This window comes from Platalea leucorodia (genome assembly GCF_965183815.1).
Source record: "Platalea leucorodia genome assembly, chromosome: 1".
NCBI classification, from domain to species: Eukaryota; Metazoa; Chordata; class Aves; order Pelecaniformes; family Threskiornithidae; genus Platalea; species Platalea leucorodia.
Genome location: NC_138823.1, coordinates 165,609,375 through 165,633,426, shown reverse-complemented (window position 1 = coordinate 165,633,426; position 24,052 = coordinate 165,609,375). Strand labels below are relative to the sequence as shown.

At 42.2% G+C, this 24,052-nt stretch overlaps 1 protein-coding gene across 1 annotated transcript in view; it reads left to right on the top strand.

Annotated features, from left to right (window-relative positions):
* OBSCN (obscurin, cytoskeletal calmodulin and titin-interacting RhoGEF) overlaps positions 1-24,052 on the top strand; it is a gene marked incomplete at both ends in the record, with an annotated part of 186,125 nt that overhangs the window by 124,124 nt on the left and 37,949 nt on the right. The window contains 17 exons of the mRNA XM_082305313.1: positions 557-623; positions 2,226-2,254; positions 2,558-2,686; positions 3,517-3,656; positions 4,365-4,565; positions 4,894-4,976; positions 5,678-5,851; positions 7,681-7,840; positions 9,091-9,207; positions 10,463-10,627; positions 12,576-12,734; positions 13,985-14,162; positions 15,828-15,941; positions 16,644-16,811; positions 17,089-17,191; positions 17,786-17,915; positions 19,060-19,165. Of these exons, the coding sequence (XP_082161439.1) occupies positions 557-623; positions 2,226-2,254; positions 2,558-2,686; positions 3,517-3,656; positions 4,365-4,565; positions 4,894-4,976; positions 5,678-5,851; positions 7,681-7,840; positions 9,091-9,207; positions 10,463-10,627; positions 12,576-12,734; positions 13,985-14,162; positions 15,828-15,941; positions 16,644-16,811; positions 17,089-17,191; positions 17,786-17,915; positions 19,060-19,165 (2,223 nt within the window). The remainder of the gene's footprint in view (positions 1-556; positions 624-2,225; positions 2,255-2,557; positions 2,687-3,516; positions 3,657-4,364; positions 4,566-4,893; positions 4,977-5,677; positions 5,852-7,680; positions 7,841-9,090; positions 9,208-10,462; positions 10,628-12,575; positions 12,735-13,984; positions 14,163-15,827; positions 15,942-16,643; positions 16,812-17,088; positions 17,192-17,785; positions 17,916-19,059; positions 19,166-24,052) is intronic.

The following is a 24,052-nucleotide window of genomic DNA, read 5'->3' as shown; positions in this document are numbered from 1 at the left end:
ACAACCAAATTAAGCACAAAGGAAAAAGAAAGGAAGAAAGGCAATATAAAGTAACTAGAAAAAGTCACCATTTGAAAAATTATTTTGAGTGCTTCACTCTGCTAAGGTATTTTGCATTGTAGAATTGCCTTAAGGCAGCTGGAGTTGTTTGATTCCCCTTTTGCAGAGCTTTCCAGGGCCTCTCCTGACACAATTCTTTCAGTAAGATGGGGGACAAGAAAATATAGGCTGGGAGTAGGGGCAGCACTGTGAAGGACTCCATTTTTCTGTTATCCTTCCTTGCATCCCACATTTCTACTGTACCAAGAGCTACAGGAGCATAGCTTGAGCAGTGCAGAGAAATGGGGCAATCATAAATCTACGTGAACAGGGAGAGCAGCAAACTATTTGCATCATATGTGTGGGAGTATGTATCCCAGGTCAGGAGCTGCTAACAGGGCAGATTCAGTATTCCAGTGTTCCCAGTAATCCGTGTCTAGAAAATGTACCTACATTAAATACATAAAAAGAACATTCTCTACCTTCTGTCCTCTAATGATAAACCCTAATCTTGCAGTGAAAGAGGCTGAAGTTCTGACCCAGGAGCGCGTGATGGTGTCAGAAGCCATCATGACCACGCTGGGGTAAGTGGCTGGCCACCCATGCTGAAATGGAGCAGTGCAGGTACCACCCTGCAGCAGTTCCCATGAGCCACTTTTAGGCAGTGTTCAATTTGACCATCTTACATTCATCCTTCAGCACCAGACTTAAAATAGTTTGAGGTCCTAGGATGGAAAGTGCTATAAATACTGTGGTATCACTGTCAGCCATTTATGCTTGATTATCAGGGAGCATAGGAAGAAGGACAAAAAAAAAAAAAAAAAAAAAAGAGTAGGTCATATAAAACTCTTGTTACTTTTTCATCTCCTAAACAGAATGCCAAAAAAATTCACAGGGTGAAAGTGTGACCGTTACTTGCTAACATTGAAATACACTGATGCTTCACAGAAAAAATAGATGAAAAGGGACTGCACACAAACTTCTTGTTTACAAATGCACCTGAAGAATAACCCCCTGAATTTGCCATTCTTGGCTGGGATACTAGGCAGATACAGTCTGAAAAGCAGTATCCACCTGAACACACATTAGCTTCTAGAATATGTCTAACCTAAAAGGCTCGACCAGTCTTCCTCCGAAGAACTGAGAAGTGAAGAAAGCTGCGGTGTGAATTCAGCTATTCCACTGCAACCTCTGCCAAGCATGTGCCCAGGCTCTGTTAGGCATATTTAGTGATATATGGTTTATCATATATCAAGTGGAGTGAGCTTCCTCCTGCTTCCTATGTACTAACAGAGAATTAAGGCAGATCAGCTTGTGCAATGAAAATTTATATCCTGCCTTCAAAAAGCACGGGAATAGTAGAGATGTTGACTTCAGGATATTAGTATTTTGACAGAGCTGTAGTCTTGGGGAACACCACAAACACTCTTCATCAGATGCAAGCAAATGCTGGTAGTTCTTCACGTCTGTGAAACCATTTTCACTCAGCGTTGGCAATATAGTCTCCTGCCTATTCCTGCTGGCATGAATGAATTTGCTGCTGATAAAAGCTGTCAGTGTAGCAAGGGTCTCTTTGGACCTCGAAACCACTGCAGTGCCAGTAGTCAGCTTGGTTCCCCAACACACGGGCATCCTGATGTGATGGGAGCAGATCTCTTGGCAGGACCACAGCATCTGCATATTCTCCAGTCCTTGGTTTCCTGGTGAAACCACTGGAAATTGTTGAGCATTAGTTCACTGCAAACAGTCTGGGACTACAGATCCCACTTGACATAATGTCTCCAACCGGAATAGTTTTATTTCAGTGTCAGCTGGAATAAAGTCCCAGTAGCACCAGGGAGATGGATGCTGCTCTGTTCTGCAGCCCACTCCCTGAGCAGCCAGGTCTTCTCAAGCAACAGTTTGAAATAAAAGTCAGGAATAAGAATTCTCAGATGGGATTTAGCTCAAATACTAAGACATCCAAGCATTCCTGTGCCCACATGAGCCAGGTGCCCCAATTCTCATTTCTTATAGTGGCCCTGGTGAGTATCGGCTACCAGCACCTGCAGTCCAAACCAGAGTCCTAACTTAGATATTCCCAGCCTTCATGTACAAGGTGTGAGAAGGAGGGAGTGTTTCTCATTTAGCTCTCCTTACTACATTTTATTTTAACTTTTAACTCTGCTTTACTCTTTCTTTTTCAGAGCTATTCATCCCTCTGAAACAAGAGAAGGTAAGAGAAGCTATTTTCTGTCTCCTACTCCTGCCCTTCACAGTTACAGCTGAGATTGTCTATGTATTTCATGATTGCCACCTACTTTTGTCCTGTTTTCTTGAAATTGTCTGAAATGTTGGAACTTTTCAGGACTGGTCTCTGTTCAAGGGTGAATTATTTGGATGAAATGTGAGCAAGCACAGTTTTAGAAAGAGAAGTAGTAAAGAAAATTAGACCTTCCTTCCACAGAAGCTTTTGTTACTCAAAAAAATTGCTTTCCAATGATATTTCCTGCTCAATAGAAAAATCTCTCTTTTCTAGGAGACATTGAAGCTGGTAGAGAAGGTGTACCCAAAAGCCCTATTTCATTAGCTGATGTTGGCTCAGAAGAGTTCTTCCAGAAACTCACCTCGCGTATCTCAGAAATGGTATCTGCAAAAATAAGTCAGGGTAAGGAACCTGGCAACCACAAATTAGTGTAGAAAAATATTCAGCTTTTATTTAGGTATCATTTGGACTTTAAATGTCAGGGAGATTTATGAAGCAGGTTTTGAGACAGTCATCCTACATAAGCATATGAACATTTGTAAATGCTTAGCACTAAGAATTTTTTGTAAGAGTCCATCCAAACTGCATGTCTTAGTCTGCAGTTTTGAACTAGAAAAAAAGCTATTGCAGTAAAGTAAGACAGCTAGTGTCCATTTTATGCATACAGTGTTTATTCAAATAAGCAGGAGTAGCTGTAAGCTTTAGAGTGGGGCGCAAGTTGTAAAAATGGAAGTGTATTTTGAACATCTTAGGTATTTCGAGTTCCTCAGGTATTCATCACTCCTGAGTCTGAAAGCAATCCTGTTTCGAAGACTTGCCACATCTTCAAGTTTTGGCTCACAGTGGGATTTTAAAATCAAGCTGAGGCTGAAAACTGTGTGCATAGCTGTGCAGTAATCCAATGATTTGTTGAATTAAATGAAAAATCTTTGTTTGTCTATCATGTAAACATCTTGTAGTAAAATATTATCTTGAAACAAAAATAGAGGCATTACCTCCTACAAGTATTCTGGCAGTGCAGTGGCAATACATGCAGTAGGCATGCAACCTCGTGTATTAAAATGTCCCAATTATTTATTTAATCCTAAATATCAAGGGGAGATCACACTAAATACTACAAATGCTCTTCCTAGGGAAGCTTTGTTTTTATGAAGTTGAAAATTATTATATATTTGGTTTATGTTCAGATTGGAGCTCTTTATTTCACACTTTGCTGTTGCTCTGCCTTTTAGCTACACTTCGAGTGCCAGGTGCAGAAAGTGATGATGAATCAAAAACTCCCTCTGCATCTCCTCGCCATGGACGATCCAGGCCTTCATCCATTGCTCAGGAGTCCTCCTCTGAATCTGAAGATGGGGATTCCAGAGGAGAGGTATGATATCTTTATGGACAAGTTTGACACAAGGAGAAAACTTTACTTAGAATGACCAGTCTCCTGTGGTTTAAGGCTCTGCATCTCCTTTAGGGATGTACTTCACTTTAGTAGGTATATTTAGTAGCTGAATATTGGGTGTGTGATATAGAGCACAGAGAACCAAATTCTCATGCTCACTGTGTGATCTTGAACAAGTTGTTCAAGTCAACGTGGTCAAAACATACCCATTATTTGGCACCTTTTGCTTTTATGGCTGAGCTTCAGAAAGTCAGAGCTTGATTTTCTGTGGCCTTGGATGAAGTCAGTCAGAATAATTTTGTTGAGAAGTTCTTCATGAGAAAAATGAGAATTTTGTGAAAATTAGAACTTTTTTGGGTGTTCATTTCAAACACTTCCTAAAAAAAAAAAAAAACTTAAACTTTGGAAATGTTAACATATTTTGACATTTTCAGGACCACTGTTTGTTTTTCCTGAGGAGAAAAATTTACTGTTTCACGGTGTAAATTCAAAACACCTCAGATAGTTTTGAAAATACAGCCTGAGCCTCCTAGAGGCTTAGTCTTCCACTTGCAAAAAGCAGTGATTCTCTTTGCTGTACGAGGGCTGCAGAATACAACATTAAACACAGACAAGCGCTTATGTTCTGCTGGTGTTACTGAACTCTTTTTTTCCGAGCACAAAATAACTGTTGTTTCATTCCCGCAGATCTTTGATGTCTACATGGTCACAGCTGACTATGTGCCCGCTGCGCCTGACAGGGAGACCATCACTTTGAAGGAAGGCCAATATGTGGAAGTCCTCGATTCAGCTCATCCTCTGAAATGGCTGGTCAGGACTAAACCCACAAAATCTAGCCCCTCTCGACAGGGTTGGGTATCTCCAGCTTATCTGGACAAGAAATTAAAGGTGACCGATCATGCTGTGTTTAATTTTCATGTAAAAATGTCTTTAGTTTAGAGCCATCCGTTTTGTAAGGAGTGATGGATGAGGAGGTTGTTGAAGGGGTCTGTAACATGATTGGACTTTTTTACGTTTTGATTAGACAATATTTCTGTATGTGTGCAGGGGTGCCTGGGTTTGGAAGACCTAAAAATCCTCCAGCAAAAAAGAAATATCACACTGGTTTAGAAACTGTTGAAAGGGACTGTGAACACACGAAGGATATTCCTCAGTGTGCATTGATAACAGCACTGTTAACTTAAAAGAATAATGTTTCTTTTTTCTTGTATTTTAGTTGTCACCAGAGTGGGGAACAACAGAAGCTCCCGAGTTCCCTGGAGAGTTTGTTTCTGAAGACGAATATAAAAGGAAGCTAAGGTGAGCTCGTGTCATTTGGTATTTGCACCTTTGAGTTTTCCTGCTCCATCCTGTCAGAGTCATTGGTTTTGTTCTGCTGAGTCCTGCCACCTCCTCTTTCCCAGAATCAAGCAAACCCTTGATTCTCTCAGACTTGTAATTTGTGATCTTTGACAGGGTTTTGCCATTGATTTCAGCCTAGGAAAATTCCAGGCAATCTAAATCGTATTGGATGACTTGAAAGGAGGGTTTTACATGATATAATTCCAGAAGCTCTCTGATTTCACAGAATCCTAAACTACAGTACCTCTGTACTTTGGGGTGCCCTATATCCGAGGATGATGCCTAAAGAGGGAGTGAAAGCGCTCAACCTTGTGTTACTCCCTTGCAGTGCAGCACACTACTGAGTGTGCTCTCGTGGAGACATTTGCTTTCTTGATTGTATAAAGTGGCATTGAAGTTGCTACTGTCTACTTTACATAGATCCTTTTGTTGCTCACGCTCTGTTTTATCTGCCCTAACGGTAGATGTCTGTAAGGTAGAGGTAGGTGTCGCTCCACGAGCAGGGTGTCTATGCAGAGGGGATCTAGTCAACACACTCCAGGGAGTCTGTTCCTCTCATCATGTATCTCTACTTTAGAGCCTAAAAGTCTCTCAGCATGTCAAGGATAATTGTGATGATTTTTCTGTGATTTCTTTTTGCCTATTCGTCTTCCCTTCAGTGTTCTTATTCAAGAGCTGTTGATCTCGGAAGAGGATTACATTCAAGATCTACAGTTCCTCCAGACTCATCACCTTAAGTACACTGAGACCTGTCCCAATGTCCCAGGAGCGGTCGCCAGTCAGAAATGCACCATCTTCAGAAATATTGATGACATTACTCGCTTCCATTCCAGGTGGGCATTCCCACGTGCCTTCATTTGAGACCAAAGAGTGGCTCACATACCTGGTGTCAGAGCCAGAGTAACTGTTATTGCTGTGAAGGATGTGGAGCACTGGCAGTGCTGAGGTGCAAGGGAACTGATGGTCCTTTTGGGATGATAGATGATGGCACAGCTTAAGGCAGAGCACAGGGTTGGGACTCCCATGATATCCTTCAGAAGTTCAAGGCTCCATATGTCCCACTTGTTTCTTACCCTTTTAAGTGAATTTATTTGAGAAACAGTGAATTATTGTAAAAAGGCAGCATGGTCTTACAGGCATTTTGGTGGTGTCTTCATAGAGACGCACATTCATCTAAAACTGACGCCAGCTTCCATGCATTCAAAACACAACCAGCTGTAGCAGGCTGCCCGGGTACAACGCCGTGGCACAATGCCTCTGCCTATTCCAAGAAAGGATTTACTGCAGATCAGAGTGACTTCCCAAGGTCCAGGCTGAAATACTTTTACTTGCCAGGGAGAGGAGGTGTTGTACATCTTACGTGCCTTAGGCTTGCCATTGCTAAAGGGCTTCCTTTTGCACCTTGATACCCTTGCTCTCATGGGAAGTGATTGTTCTCATGGGAAGTCCCTGCCAACAGCACGAGAATCACCTTTTCTTCCCTGTTTTCCTACTCTGTGGTCCTAAATGTTGGTTTACCTTAGGGGGAGGGGTCAATAATATGCACACACAAAGCTCAACAACCAGTGAGTGTGCAGAATCTTTCCCCGATCAACATGTGCTCCGATCAGTGCTAGCAGCATCGTAAGCAGGAGCAACCAATAAGGAGTTTGAGCAGGTTGCAATGAAAAGTATATAGTTACTCTGGGAAAAGCATTATGGGGGGCACCACTTCTGCAGTGGGGAGGACACTTACGTGGGACATCTGGCACTTTTCCTGGCTGGGCCACAAGAATAGATTTCCCTTCTCTTTCCTCTCTCTTTCTCTCTTCTCCCTCCCTCTCCTTCTGTGTTTCCCCAAAAGTATCTTCAACTGCAAGAGGTGATGCATGTTATCAGCTACTGACACTGCTAAAAATTTTTGTGCATGTGAACCTGTCTCAACATCTTTTGTGAAACATCTTTTTGCTCTCTACAACTACCTGAAAGGAGGCTGTAGCGAGGTGGGGGTCGGTCTCTTCTCCCAAGTAACAAGCGATAGGACGAGAGGAAATGGCCTCAAGCTGCGCCAGGGGAGGTTTAGGTTGGATATTGGGAAAAACTTCTTCACCAAAAGGGTGGTCAAGCATTGGAACAGGCTTCCCAGGGAAGTGGTTGAGTCCCCATCCCTGGAGGGATTTAAAAGAAGGGCAGATGTGGTGCTCGAGGACATGGTTTAGTGGTGGGCTTGGCAGTGCTGGGTTAACGGTTGGACTCGATGATCTTAAGGGTCTTTTCCAACCTTAATGATTCTATGATTCTATGAAACAAAGTGGGGATCTCTGTCTTCACTCATGTGGATGGCTCATTGATCCTTAAACTGAGGCATAAGGATCCAGGGAGGGGTTAACTTCCCACCTTGAGCTAAGCCCTTGAAAGTTATCCCTACCTTCCTTGCAGGGCTTTTCATACATTCAAGCTAAGAGGGACAGCATCATGCTGGATGAAGAGGCATTGAGAAGTTTAATGCTAATGTGGCAACATCCTTCATTTCCCCCAGTCAATTCTTTTAATCTGTGTTAACCTGAAATTGCCTGATTTAAAAGTCTGGCTCCTGGGGCTGTGGTCTAGCCTCATTCCATCACCTTCCCATCACATTCTCCTCATCATCAAAGGACATCTCCTTTTTTCGTTGTCTCCACAGTGTCTTCCTCCGAGGCTTGCAGAAATGTGACACTGATGATGACGTGGCCATGTGCTTTATCAAGCACGAAGCAGAGTTTAATAAGTACATCCAGTACCTGGTGGGAAGGGTACAGGCCGAGTCGATTGTTGTCAGCAAAGCTGTCCAGGATTTCTACAAGGTAAAACAGTAGCCAAAGTACCTGCTGAACATGCATCCTGTAACCCACTGCATCACGAAATGTAGTTGTTAATCACAAATGTGATCCTGAAAAGGATTATTAAATATTTTTATGGGAAATCATTTACAAATATAATAATTTTGTATTCATTGTCTAGCTCTTTCTGGCAGGTACAATCAATATGGGAACATATTTACATATGCTTATGCATTTATGACTATTATAAAGATTATACAGTTATGAATGTGGCTGCGATTATGTAATTGTAATTAAGGGATATTTTAAGGGCCACCACATTATAAAATCAAGGGAACTCACATAAAATATTAGTATAGATAGGAAAATCCTGTTTCTCCTCTCCAGCTGCTCGGGATTGAAGTTCACTAGTAAAAACACACACACAACACCCCAGATCCATGAGCACGTGCATGTTCGTGGGTCCCCTGAGTAGCAGCACGGCCCCTCTGTCCATCCAATACCCCTGTGCCCAGATCCTGACCACTTTTACCCTCTCCATGAGCCTCCTACTCACCAGCTAGTCCAGCTTGATGCTCGCTAGAAAACAAATGCACGTGTTCACACTAACCCCACATTCACAGATCCCTCAAATTATCAGCATAAGCTCTCAGCCTCCCTAATATCCGTGCCTGGATCCTGCGTCTCCTACTTGCAGCTAGCCCAGCTTGAAGTTTGCTGGTGAACTGAACACAGTTGCACCCACACGCACCAGGTCAGTGGAAAGGATAAACATCCAGCTCAGTGGCTGATGTCCCAGCATACGGACCCTGTGACCAGTGCTTCCCAGTCCAGGTGCCGGTGCCGAAACCCTCACTCGCTCTGTTTGCTGGCACTGCAAACACACGGATCCCTCTTGACCGAGGTCTACTACCAGTTGCTGGCACTGCGTTCACCCGCTCCTGCCCTCCCACCCCCCAACAGCGCTGATCTTTCCTGTCACGCCATCTGGTTCTGCAAGCTTTGGATCACAAATCCCCAGCATCCGTCCTGCACTGGAAAAGCAGATAAATTCAGCGTTTTGGACATCTTGCCATCTAAAATGATAACGAGCTGATAAAGGATGGGGGAGTTTAACAGATGTCCAAAATATGGGGTAGTAAGGTCTGGTAGAGCTATCTGGTTTTGGCTGAGTTAGATCTATGAACCAGCACCATGTGAGAATTTTCCAGGGAGTAATCCTTTCAATTATTCTTTATAACAACATTTCTGCATTCTTCTATGTATTTTTTCAGAGATACACAGATGAAATTTTAACTAATGAAGATCCTTCCCAGCCACTAATCCCACCACTGCAGCACTACCTGGAAAAACCCATAAACAGGATCCAGCAGTACCAGACTATAATCAAGGTGAAAAGCTTTTGTTATATGCTTATATCTGTTAGGTTTATGTTCTGCTTTGCGCAGCTTGTGTAGAAGAATATTTTATTTTTATTTCATGTTTCTTGGCTTTCTTCTGAAGCAACTACAGTCGAAAGCTGCTTAAGTAAGACAGACAGTCATCATCACCGGTGATGGTGATCTCTAAATAGTTTTTTAAATGTAAATCCAGGTAGAGGTTCACAGTCTCCAACCCCATAACGTTCAGCAAGCTTCATCTGAATGATCTTTAAATATATGCATATACATATATAAAAAACGTGTTTATACCCATATATATATATGAATACATGTATGTATATATCCATGACAAGTAGGAATTCGCTTCACACTCAGCAACAGGTGTGTTATAAAAAAAAGCAATTTCCAATGTGTAAGAAATTAACTTACCAGTTTCTCTCCTTGTGTTTTATACTGACATTACAGTAAGATGAAATTTTTGTTTTCCGAAAAGCTTTGCCTCATTCTACCACCCTGAAATGTTTAACCACGACACCTACTATCTCAGGTTCTAGCCCAAACCACAAATGAAAGGTTCAAAGTAGCATTTTTTAATGGTATTTTTCATGGGAAATAGCACTAGGATAGTCAGAAAGAAGACTGCCAAAATATTTCTGTACTCTAGCATTACAGAAGTGAGCAGTTTGAATAGTTTGAAGAAGGTTCAAATTAACTTTCTAATTTTGAGCACCTGCCTCCACACAAACACCAACATTTTAAAGGGTCTCTTGGAAGAGAGAGTGAGCATGCCTTCATTACCAAAAGAGAGGAACAGAAACGAATGTGGAAGAAAAGGATAACTGCCATTTCATATTTTTTTCCATCCTCTCTTGTTTTGAATCTAATAGCAACTCAGTTTAGCCCTGCCACATGAATTCCTTGCCTCATGGTATCATCAGGGTAAGCACAAGAGAAATGCAATGGATAAATTTAGGACTGCTTTGGGATTTTTGGGGGTTTCACTCGCTGAACCATATCTGGTATTTGCTTCAACTTTGTTTAATATCAATTGATGTAAGGAAAAGCCAGACTAGCTAGTCAGCGAGGCTGCAGAATAGGTAGGAAAGAGGAGACTTTAGTAGCCAAGCAGCACATGGTGAAAGCATGGGATAAAATTTGCTCAGATGAAAAGGCTGGAACAGGTATTGAGAAACTCTTTGACTATCAAGGAAATGTATTCTTTTTTTCCTGACTCCCCAGCAACATTTTCATCATTCATTTCCAGGAATTAATCCGAAACAAAGCAAGAAATAGCCAAAACTGTACTTTGCTGGAGCAGGCTTATGCCATTGTGTCTGCACTCACCCGAAGAGCAGAAAACAACCTCCATGTCTCACTCATTGAGAATTATCCAGGGACCTTGGAAAGCCTTGGTGAACCCATCCGACAGGTAACTGGAATTTCTCAGTCAGCGTTAGTGCTATGCATGCTTTCACTAGTTTCTAAGTAGCCTTAGGTCCTACAAGAAGCTCCTTTAGAAATCGTATCTGAAAGAAAGAATTTGCTTATTGCCTTTCTTACTGGTTAGAGAGATGGGTCTCCTGGCTTATTTAAGGTTTGAAACACCAGAGCATAGACGCTTATGGAGCAATTCACACATAATGTAGTTATTTGCCTTTCCAACCCGCTCATCAAACAGGAACAGATTTGCTCTGGGCCCCCACATGATTTTAAAGCATTTTATTTTTTCCTCCTCCTTTCTTATTATTGGCAAGTTACATGGGCCAACTCCTGAAATTACTGGCATCAGTGGGTTTTTCTGTTGGCTCCTCAAGTGTTGGAAGCTTCCTGGGCCTTTTCAATCTACATGTTTTCATTTGACACAGTTCTTTCAAAGAGCCTAATTTGCTGGGATGTTGGTACAAGGTAGCATAGTATACATTGCATATGCTCCACGTGAAAACATTAGATCAGGTTATGGATGTTCTTCCATGGCTGTTCATATATCTTCAAAAGACCTGTGTGCTTCTCCAGGTCTCTTTCATGAAACAGATGTGTGTTTTAGGAGCACAGAGGAAAGGTGACCCAGCTATCAGGGCACTAGTCTAGGACTTTCAATACCCTTAATAAAATTCCTGTTTCTTTGTAGACTTACTGTGTCATGCTGGGCAAGCTGGGGCCAATGGCATCCTGGCTTGTATCAGGCACGGTGTGGCCAGCAGGAGCAGGGCAGGGATGGTGCCCCTGCGCTGGGCACTGGTGAGGCCGCCCCTCGAGTGCTGTGCTCAGCGCTGGGCCCCGCACCCCAAGGCGGCCATGGAGGGGCTGGAGCGTGGCCAGAGCAGGGCAGCGAGGCTGGGGCAGGGGCTGGAGCACAAGGCTGGGGAGGAGCGGCTGGGGGAGCTGGGGGGGCTCAGCCTGGAGAAGAGGAGGCTGAGGGGAGCCCTCATCGCTCTCTGCAACGGCCTGAAAGGAGGCTGGAGCCGGGGGGGTCGGTCTCTGCTCCCCAGGAACAAGCGATGGGACGAGAGGGAACGGCTTCAAGCTGCGCCAGGGCAGGTTTAGGTTGGATATTAGGAAAAAATTCTCCACTGAAAGGGCAGTCAGGCATTGGAACAGGCTTCCCAGGGAAGTGGTTGAGTCCCCATCCCTGGAGGGATTTAAAAGCCGGGGAGATGTGGTGCTCGAGGACATGGTTTAGTGGCGGGCTTGGCAGTGATAGGTTAACGGTTGGACTCGATGATCTTAAGGGTCTTTTCCAACCTCAATGACTCTATGATTCTAAGTCATTTACTCTGCCTGTTTGTATCCCATGTCTTCCATGGGAATCACAGTGTATTGCTGAGTGGAGTTGTAAGGCTAAATTACAGTGATACTCTGGTGGGCATTCATCTGTCCACATTTAGACGTTCAAAAAAAGAGTCCAATCACACCCCAAGAGTGCTTACTTCTCCCCAATGATGCCTAGGGGGAACCCATGTCACTAACTGAGCTGTATGAGTCTGAAGGTATGAGAAATTAATGTTCTGCTCTGGTGAAGGAGACCAAGTGAGCATATAAAGTGGCCACATAACACACATGATATAATTTTCCATTATCATTAGTACTAGTGGAGTGTGCCAGCTTGACGTGAGCTCTGTATTTTTCTGGCAAGCAAGAATACCATTTAAAGGTCAAAGTAATGACAACCACTGTGTGCACCCCTGGTGGTGCTGTCAGCCTGATGCATTACCTTTAGCATTAGAAACAATCTGCTGTGCTGTAATAAACCAGACACATAAAGTGATGATGTAACAGTAAACATTTGTTACCTGTTCATTGAAAAATGATGGTGAGATGTCATCATGGTAATTATTCCAGAGTTATCATTATGTGCTCTTCCTTCTTTTTCCTATCAGGGCCACTTCATTGTGTGGGAAGGAGCTCCAGGGGCTCGAATGGCATGGAAAGGACACAAAAGACATGTTTTCCTCTTCAAAAATTATATTGTGATCTGCAAACCAAAACGAGACACAAAGACAGACACCTACAGTTACATCTTCAAGAACATCATGAAGGTCTGGTCACTATATCCTCACCTAGAGCATTTCACTGTCACTTAGAACTTCACATTTCTGTCCAGCTTGGACATTTCACTAATCCTTTTGAGCTATTCCTTTGTTTCCAAAAGTCTTTGAAGCACAAGTAGAATCTATGCTTATCCCAAAATCTGTCTGTTAAACCTGTCAAAAACATGTCAGAAACCATCAGAAGCATGGGTGGATTTTTACCACGCAGCAATAAGATTACATGTACAAGTGTTTATTCACCTCTGTTACCTCATTGAGTTAACTGCATAACTATGTGATATTGATGTGAGTTTTGCTGTCTATAGTATTTGCTAGCATTTGTAGATCTTTGGTTTTGGCAGCCTGTAATGTTGGTAGTAAATTGGACGAAATGCTCTTTTAGTCATATGCTCCATTCCCAGCAGTTGTCTCTGCTGGTTATGTCCTTTCCTGACACCAATTCCTGTTCAGAAATGAAAAATTCAGAGGATTTGACCAGCTCATCTTCAGACATTCAGGGCTTGGGTTAAAACTGCAAGAAATTGCAGAAAGGGTTTCCCCAAGGCAATAGATGCTCAGCTCTGTTAAAAACTAACCAACAAAACAAAAAATCCATGGAGTTCTTGACCTAGCCCAGTCAGGGCCTCCTGAAAATCTTTTTCTCTGTCCTCATTGATATTCATAGGCAGATTTTATTTTCCAAGGAAAAAAAAGGGATGCTTTGTCCAGGGAGTGCCTGCTCTGTAATTTCTTTTCATGTTGTCCCTAATTGTGCTATTCCTGGGCCCAACAGCGCTGCACTGTAGCGTTGGTGAGTTCCACCCTTGGGATACCCTTTAATGCTGGATGTTATTTTCCTGAAATGTGATAATTACTCCCAGGAAAATGTCTGTTTGGTAACCAGAAATTCAAGTATATTGGGGAAAAGATTGCAAAGTGACCCTGACTGCTCTTCAGCCAAAGCTGCATTGCATTGCTCATGCAATCTGAAATCTTTAAAAGTGGTATAAATGACCCCTTTTGCTGTTGGAGCATCTAATATAGCTTTAATGGGAATGGCACAAGTCATGTCCGCTGAAGAGCGTACACACTTTCCATTTCAAACCTTGGTTGACGATGGTTCTGGTTCACAAAGGCTAGGTCCAGATCTGAACTGTCCTAAACTCTGGGATTTCAGTTACCGGAAAGGTTCTGGCTGAAATTGAGCCCTAAGAACACAGGATGTGTGTTGACTTTCTTGTCCTCCTTCTGTCACACAGCTGAACAACATAGATGTGAACGACCTTGTGGAAGGGGATGACCGGGCGTTTGAGATCTGGCACGAACGGGAAGACTTGGTCCGCAAGTACCTCCTTCAAGCACGCACAGTGAATATCAAGAACTCCTGGGTGAAGGAGATCTGTGGCATACAGCAGCGGATCAGCGAGCCTGTCTGGAGTGAGTATGGCCCAAGACAGGCCAAACCTTGTTTTTTTCTTGGGTGGTCTCCCTAATTCAGGAAGAAGATTAGCAAAAGAGGGAGAGAAACCATCTAGGGTCATCTGCCACCTCTTAAACTGAATGAGGGTTGGAGGGTTTCCTTTAATCACTTCACAGACTGCTGAAAATAACAACTCATGTGACTTGACAGCATGCAGTAAGCTTTAACTGGAATGATTATAGCAGTGTTATGTCCTCCACCTGAGCTGGGGAAGGCACCTTTATCAGGATGGGACGGTGGTGTTTGGCTCTCTCCATTTACCATCAAGACAGCCAAGACTGTATATCACTGAAGTGATTAAATTTACACAACAGGGGTCTCACAGGACCTATATAGATTTTGAGGGAGTACTAGAGCAGATGAGTAACTTTCTAATTACTCTTCAGTGTCTGTAACCTAAGTGTGGAAAACGCAGACTGATGAGTTGAGAAGAGCTGGCTTTCCCTGGCTGTTTCAAGTGATGTGGATTGCCTTTGATGGAGGATCGGAGTCAGAGGCTGAAGTGGTTGCTCACTCAGCTCCCTTTCTTCATATTCGTACGTTTTTGTCAATAAGTAGAGAATGTCGTTTTCCAGCAAAATAGCCCAGAAAACATGCATCACTGGAGAAGAGAAACACGCTATTGAAACTTCCGAAACACAAATTGCAGAGTTGGCACTAGAAATGCATTTGATTTGGCAGGGATTGCAGAAGGGTAGATGATCACAGAATTTGGTGACAAAGGTCCTGGCCCATTGCATGAAGAGCACCAGACTCCAGTGGGAAAAGTAGTCTCAGGACCTGATCCAGAGTCCTACTCATACCAGTATAAAGTCTCCGGAGACTTTGTTGGGTACTGAATCCTCCACTTGACTTCTGACTTACATGGCTGTATCTGGGCACATGGGTTTGCTCTGGATTTTTATCTTGTCATTCAGGCTGCTTCGTCCTCACTGTCATTTGAGATTCCACCTATTTCCTATCGACAAAATTTAGCAGCAAGGATATTAAATCTTTATTGTCTAGGTATAAGCTAGAAATGGTGTCCTTTACAGTGTTAGGAAATTTGGCATCTTAAAATGCCAGAACAGAGTTGGTTTTAGTCTATATACACTGGAAACAAGTCTCCATTTTATTTTTGTGCTTTTAGTGAGATGTTCTAATGAGGAAGACTGTCAGAATAATTTTCCATAGTTTCATATGGTAGTAATAAAATAAAAGCCCCTTAATAAAGCATAGATTTTTATTGTATGGAGACCAACAGAATACTAGTTTGGATATCAAGTGTGCATTTTAAGTGGGGAACTATCTTAACTGCGACAGCTGTGTGGTGTCTGAATAACGGATGTGCTTATTAAAATCATGGCCTAAAATACTTCCAGATCAGCAACAAATCCCATTTTTTTTTATGGCCCATCTTTATAGCCAACAGCAGACATTTGACAGACGGAATTTAGTCTCAGATAAGCAAGGACAGCATGTCACCTGGAAAGTCATTAGCTGCTAAAATTTCCTGTCCAGCTTTCCATTCTGAACCTCACAGATTTGCAAAAATTATACCTATTCTTATCTTACTTTGTAGCAGCCAACCTATGGACAGAGCCCCCCTCCTCCAGACTAACCTGCTTATTCTGATGTTTCAGTACCTCCAGACTTTGAAGAAGAACTGGCAGATTGTACAGCTGAGCTGGGGGAGACAGTCAAGCTGGCTTGCAAAGTTACGGGATCTCCCAAGCCATCTGTCTGCTGGTACAAAGGTATGAGCAGCAAGTCATGAAATGCATCCTCCAAATTTGTTCTAAGTCTATATTGCTTTGTGCTAATTGGTTAGTGGGTAATCTAAAAGCTGACCACCTAGAGATACCCAAGTTAAAGTTAGCTACTAAACAACCCAAGTAACGTAGATCTTCCTGTAAGCTAATATACCCTGCTTTTTCAGGTTTGCCTATCAGTCCGTATGAATCCACATCTTATGGCAGTTAGACAACTTCTAGTAAATGAACAACTTGTTTGAACTAGTTCAGATGTTTCCACGTCATAGCACAGGCAGCTGTGCGGACATACTCTTTTCCCCAGCATTACTGTATTGCAGAGGAAACAGCTTTGCTATAAGTTCATGCCTTGTAAAGATCTGTTCTGCATGTTTACAGTCACTTTGGAGGTGTTCCTTTGGCTAGCAAATCAGAGCTGTAACTGCCCAGCACATACTCTGGGCCAATTTCACTTTTAAATGAGGATTGATGATGTATGAGATCCCTCAACAGTGCTTTGCCCAGAGGATGTTTTGTAGAGAGCTGGAGGAAGATGAAGAGCTCATTCCTCAGCTACCAACATCAGCTGCAATAAAGCAAATACAGCGCTCAGTCCTCTCAAGCCAAAAAGCTGGATGAAATTCCCAAGGAGAAAACATAATTGATACTAAACTCTTTACGGAAATTTTTTTCCCCTTTATCTTTAAGATGGCAAGCCTGTGGAGGTGGATCCCCATCACATTATAATAGAAGATCCCGACGGCTCCTGCACATTGATCTTGGACAACCTAACAGGTGTTGACTCAGGACAGTACATGTGCTTTGCCTCCAGTCCTGCTGGAAATGCCAGTACCTTAGGAAAGATTCTTGTTCAAGGTAAAGTCCTGCACAGATGCATTGTTTTAAAGGGGTCTGCTATGTAATACCTTAAACATGAACATTAAGACATTCCTAGAAGTTCTGTGTAACATCTACTGGATAATACTTTAACAAAAATTATTTGATGTACAGGTGTAGTCAATTGTTCTTAGGTCAAAAAAATGGGTCTTTAGTGTCTTGTTTGCAGACATCATGAGAATTGTCTGGTCAGGGACACATTCTTTGTATCTGGCCATATTTCCAGCCACTAGCTACATTTATCCTTGTTTTGCAGTGCCACCACGGTTTGTGAACAAGGTTAGAAATGCTTATTTTGTGGAGGGTGAAGATGCTCAGTTTACCTGTACTATCGAAGGAGCACCTAGGCCTCAAATCAGGTCAGTTCTTCAAATCACACTGGAACAAATCCTGTTTTCCCATTTTGCATGATCATGAGAGTCTCCTGCCCTTTTTTTCAAGGTTATGACTCTTTCTTCTCTGTCTTCCATCTTAACCCCATCCCAATGCTGCCTCTTCCCAATTCCAGCATTCATGGGATTCTCAGCAATTTGTTCTAGCTAGCATCTGAAAAGAAATACCTACAGATTATACCGGCCACAGGACTGTATCAGATCCTGATACAACAGGATTGCCCTGACAACATTTTATCATTCCTTTCTCCTCCCTGCCTTACACTTGAATTTATTTTATCAGCAACCAGTCTGGGGTATTCAGACAAAAAATAGCTTCGCAAGATTAGAAGCCCTTTTGCCTGCATGAGATTTTTTGAGAAGAATCTCATAAACCTGTGCAGTTTGGTATCCACGTGTGATCTACCCATCTGTACACCCATCTTCCAGGATCCAAACTTTTGTCTAATGGTTAACTCTTGAGTTGTTTGCCCACTGGTCTGATAGATGGATCAGTGAGCTGGGGACATCTTGACACTGCGTATTTTGTCCTGGCTTATACTCGGTGTTTTCCACGCGCAGATGGTACAAAGATGGGGTACTGTTGAAAGACACAAGTAAATACCAGACTTTCAGTGAACCACGGAGTGGCATAATAGTCCTGGTGGTCAAGAACCCTTCCAATGAAGATATGGGACACTATGAATGTGAGGTAAGTTTGGAGAGATTTAAAGATCTGCTGTCTGACATGACATAGGTAGGAGAATTCATTTTACTGGGAGAGATCCATTGCGTGAGAACAGTGGCTGAGTAATTGCTGCCACCTGCCATACAAAAAAGTTTATACAAAGTCAGGTTCTCCTGAACGAGACCTGGACTGTGAACATCCAAAGGCTTCAGAATATTCTGATCTGAGAGTTTAGTGGTTCAAATAATTATTGAGTGAGCTTGTTCTGTAGCTTAAATTCAGATCCAGATCTCTAGAGGTACCTCTTACAAAGTTTAGGACCATTCTGACGTGACGTTTTGTTTGTGGAGAGTCTTTAAGTTAGGACAGATTCATGCCACTACAAAGAAACCATCCGAAGCCAAAAGAAAGAAATGAAATCTAAATGGAAGTGTAGACCACTGAAATTCCTGTTTCTTTAGCAAGCATATGTGGAAGTATGTAATAAATTAAAATAAATGTGCTGTAAAATGTTTTCTAAAGATTTGTCATAGTCTATGCATTCATTGTAACAACATAGTAATAAGCTCTCAGGGCTCAGCCATAAAAGCTGTTGACCTTGACTGAGGAAATTAGCGTGGGTCAGCTGATCCATGGTAAACGGTTCAGCTCAGAGCAACTTCACAGTTATTCCACAGAAATTTTTTAGGAAGTTTGATATAATTTAAAGACTTCTACTAGAATTTCAGCAAAATCACATTACCTTGCATTTGCCATTAGCTAAGATCCCAAGGTCCAGTATTCCCTTGGCTGAGTAGGACTCAGTTATAAATGGATGATAAACAAAAAAACCTCTTTAACTGCCGCTTAAATGCCATACGGCAGGAATCTGTGCCTGTTGGTAGAGACAGAGCTACCTCAGGACCAAGTCACCGGCTGCAGAGCAAACCGCAAATAACTAAGTTAGTTGATGTGCCCTAACTTGTCTCTGCGAGTCATTCGTGGTAAAGCGTTATCATGAACTCCGCTGAGCAGCAATGTGTTCATACAAACTCAGCTTAGGTTTGGAATCACACCTTCACCTGTTTCTGTTGTCGTGTAATTGCAATGAATTTGTAATGTAGGATAGGAAGGGCTTATTATACAAAAACATCCTGCGTTTCATTTGGTACTGCATGATTCTCTTTAGCTGGTGAACAGATTAGGGTCTGCAAAAAGTGGAGCAGAACTTTACCATCACAGTGCTGCAGCCCTGACCCAGGAGAGGAGAGGAGACCAAGCCATTACCATAGAAGGTATGATCCTTGACCAGCTCTGTAAGTATGTCAGTGAATTACTCTAAAACCATCTCATTGAGGATCGAATATATTTGCCATCTTATCCATGTTGATTGTTGGTGTACACGTATCTGTATGTCTATCAAGATGTGCATGGGTATACTGCAGCTCAGCTCTATACCCATCACCATCTGTTGATTTCCAAACCTGGCAAATCAACTTCATCATATAATGTTCATAAATGCATTATATGAAAAAGGAGGAGCAAATGAAGGGTATGTCACACCACCACTAGTGCAAGCAAAATGTTTCTATTCCTGTGGGAATACTTGAAAATGCGTGTCAGCCTGGCAGAACATGAGTTACGTACTGCTAAGAAAAACCAGGGGCCAGTAAGCAAAGCTGCAGGCATATTGTGATCATTTCTGAAATACCACTGAAGACCATCCGGAATAACTGAGAAAGCAGAACTGACAGCACTATGTCCTGAGCAATATCAGTTCATCCGTTATCTAGGACTGTTCAGGTATTACACACCACAGTCATAGAGCCTATTCCTTTTTTTTCCACGTGTTTCACCAGAATTGGTAGGGTAATACGGACTGAGTTTACACCCATCCAAAACCACATCTTTCTTAACACCTTTAGGATGTGACTGCCTAAAGTTACCTTCTTATCAAAGGGATCTCCACAAGCAGTGTGTTAGACATGCTTGCTATAAACCCATCACAAGTGAGTTTAAATCAGCGGCTACACCTGCGTAAGGAACATTTCCTGGTGTGCGAAATTGCTTCCTTCGTACATCTTAGAAGTGTCCTTGGCTGGCTGAGCATGGGCAAGCCAGTGCCGCCTCTCTCGAACAGTTCCCAGCAATGGTTCAGGAGATAATACAGCCAAGGACCATTTATAATAGATAATAGATAGCTTACTGTTTTAGAGGGTAAGAGAGAGGACTAAGATAGGCATCCTCATCTTCAGTGTTTTTGCATTGACTTGTGATAATAACAGGGGATCAAGTGTGCTTTTGACAGGGGATAATAGTTATTATCAACATTCAAGTGAGAGCCATCAAGCACAAAGGCATTCTGACCCAAGAAGCTGCTGAGCAGCAAATGACTGGAGTCTAGAGAAACAGGCAGGGAAAATGGTACTCCACTCGTATTTTTTTTCATCATTTTCCATAGGCTTCTGCTGTTGGCCCTGTCTGAGACAGGGTCCTGGTCTGGATGGACCTTTGGGCCAGTCCTCTGTAGACACTGATGTTGTATTATCACGTTAAGAGGATTCAGACACAACAGGCTGTTAAGATTAGTATCCTGATCTATGTACTTGCTTGTCGTGGTTTTATGCTTGCTTTCCTTGTAGTCCTTTCCCAGAGTACCATCAAATCATTCAAAACCGTTACAGGGAGAATGGTGTTAGTAGTATAGCAACACTATAATTGTTTCAGCAGCATAAACCTTGAACTACTTGAATGCTGCTCCCTTGCTATGCCCTCAAGAGAGAAAAATAAGTTGTATACAGGATGTAGAGGAACACAAACAAAGCACTGTTAGGGTGGCATATCTTGACAAAATTCCCTTGTACCAAGGCAGAAGTTGTTATAAAACCAAACGAGGGCTGTAAAACAGTGGTAGGAGCATTGTTCAGCTCTTGGGGTTGCAAATATATATGTTCAGCCCCGAATTACTCATGTGCTGTTACTCCTGCAGTCATAATAAAAAATTTCATGAGCTTGGTTGAAGAAATATAATCGGAGTTTGCCAGGAAGCTTCAGAAATGTTATGAAATAGTTTTTGATCCGCGATGTGCGATTGCTTGAACTTGGTAATAGGGAAGGAAATAGATCCCTGAGTCACCTCCAGGGAGAAAGAGAGCTGCTTCAGGCCAGTGGAGCAAAGAGCAGGCTCATCCATGGAGCAAGAGGATTGTTCTGAGCAGAATCACATCAGGGATGCATTTGGCATAATGCACTTGACCGAGGAGGGAATTCGTTGCTTTCTTGAGAATCAATAACCAGCCTTGATCTACCTATGGAAAAATCTGGCTCATCTGGCAAAGAACTGGAGGACAGATGGATTTCATGAAGGCTTTCTCTTTCCATCCTTACAATCCTTTCTATTTGGGAAAGTGGGATGATTTGTAACTTCACCAAGAGGACAACATTACTGCTGTGTGGTACTGTTACAACAGAAAATAGATACTGTCTCTGTTTCCTAGCTCACCTGCATGGTGGGTCTAAGTTTTACCTGATTTATCGTTGGTTCTGCAAAATGACTATTGTCGGAGTCTCCTGAGGCACCCAAGGGGCTTTAGTTGCAACTGTGTTCGTTTTTGTCCTCCTGCCTTTCTGTACTGTTTATTGTACTGAACCAAACCTACTGTCACAATTTGGGATACCGTTAGTGCAGTGGTTTACGAGCCCAGACCTGCAGTCAGTGATGGTCCACAGTCCAACACCATGGGTCTCAAAACCAAACTTCTTGTCATTAGGTTTAAATTCACACTAGAGGGATTTGCTGATCCATTGGAAGGACCAAATCCAAAAAGGACGGAAATCACTGGACTAAGGGGTCCCCTTGCGAGCACCCACAGCTTGGGCTGCAAGCCTGAAACGCTGAGTTCTGCCTTCAGCTACACCTGGTCGCTGCACTGAAGTCAATGGAGAGTTGCTTTAAAAATCCTTTTTCTGTGGATATTGGAAGAATTTTAGACACTCAAAAAAAGGTGTAACCGAAAGAAGATCCTTCTCTTTGACTTCAAGCTGACTGTCTGCTTTGCACCTTGCTGCTTAACCTAGACACAGCAAATCTGGGCTGATGTGCTCTGGCATCCCTCTTTAACATGTTACTATTGCGATTCATTCATCCCAGGCTCACTAACTTGTTCATTTTTTACGAAAAACAAAGCCCAGTGTTTTCGAAAGGTGTTGCATTCTCACCTGGGCTGACAGGTCCAGGACATATAATGAGACAGTTGATTGTAGGGGAAGAATCAGCTACACAAGTGGAGGCAAGCAAAGCCATAAAGAAGAAAGCCCAGCGCAGTTACAGCCTGGCAACAGGAATCTGTTGTAGCCTTGCCTTACATCTCATGCAGAGCTTTGGGCAAGTTATTTAGTTGCCTTGTTTGGTAATACCCGCCTTGCAGGGAAAAGCTAAAAATTGAGGCGCTCAGATCGAAGATTGCTTTAAAACACAGAGGAGCATTAGATCTCTTAGTGCTACCCTTTTACTGAAGAAATAGGGCATAGGAGTTTGTCCGCTGACCTTTTAAATTTCCCTGGTTCGGGTGATGGTTAGGATATTTATCTTGTTATTTTTATTCTGTTGTCATTGTCAGTTAGTCTCATTTTTGGGCTGGCCACGTAGTTTTCAGTGTAAATTCAAGAGAGCACAGTCTGCCTTTACAACCATCTCGGTCACTGCAGGAGTGGAGACTTTTTTTTTTTTTTAGCGAGTGCAAAACACTTGCATTTCATTCACATAATTTAGGAAACAGTGTTATGTCCATGAATTGCTCATTTTAAGATTAGCTTTAGCAGTTCGTGTCAGATTTGTGCATCCCCTGTTGCAGATTAATCTCTTAAATGTTGCAGACGAGGGGTGAAAGCAGAGCAGTGCTCCTGTGGTTTATGGCAGCAATGTGTACCCTGCAGGAGAAATAGGTTTATGCTTCTGTGAGTGGAGAAAGCAGACTTAAAGTTTGTAGTAAAGGCCATAAATCACTGTTCATCCATTCAGAGCAACAAGAACTGACTTATCCTAAATGTTTCATCACTTGTAAGTCAATGATTTAACGTATTAACCAAAGAGGAGTCTAGTCCTATAGAAGCACTGGCTGATCCTAATGCTTACAGCTTTTAACCTGCTCATCAGGGGCTCCTGCTTTGCAAAGCTGTTTTCCTAAAATGCTATTGAACAAGTTGAAATGATAAATCCGGTGCTAAAACGGATGCAGAATATTTTCCTCTCGGGGGAAAACAAAGCAAAACAAAACGAGTTCTCTCATCCTACTTTCATGTGGTTCTATCCTTCGTATAGGATTGCTTAAATCCTCCCTCACACCTTGGGTAGCAATATAAACTTGATCTGTCGTGCACGAAACTGCAAGTCATCAGGACCGATGTACGATATGCCATTTACAGCTTTCTCATCCCAGGCCTGCTGAACTTTTGACTACGAATCCCTTTGACCTCTGCTACATATAGAAATATTGCAGTGGTGTCATATGGGAGGGCTGCAAGAATGGACGTTAATAAAGTAAACATTACAGAGACTTGCTCTTGCAGATATTGGGGGATTTCATTAAATACATATTTAATTATCATATAAATACAGTTGTTAAAATAACTGTATAAAACATCTATGTTTAGGTGTATAATCAAATTAATTCCTATTTACATCAGAACTGATACTCTTGCTGCTTATGGATTAATCTCATGATATTATTTGATGAGATTTTTTCTAAAAGTTTTGTAAAAATTGCACAATATTGATTTAAGGGTTTAAAAATTCAATGAAAATTTCCAACTTGGGTGCAGTAAATTGTCTGAGCACTCAATTCCTCTTCCATCATTGTACAATTATCATTCCACCATTTAAAAAAGGTTTTGAATTATTTAAAAAATATTCACTAAGGATAGGTAAACAGTTATATTATAATTGTGTTCAGAGACAAACATTTGAAAGGAATTTTGCCCTTTATTTACCTAGTAAGCTAAAAACTCTAATTTCCAGATTTTGTTTAAACCCACCTAATTCTGCAGTAACTCCTTTGACTCTATTGGAAATTATTCCAGATTTTTACATGCATAAATGAGACAAGGCGCTGCAAAGAAACCATCGAGCTCTAGGTCAGATATTAACATCAACATTTGCACAAAATTCTTTTTCATTATGGTGG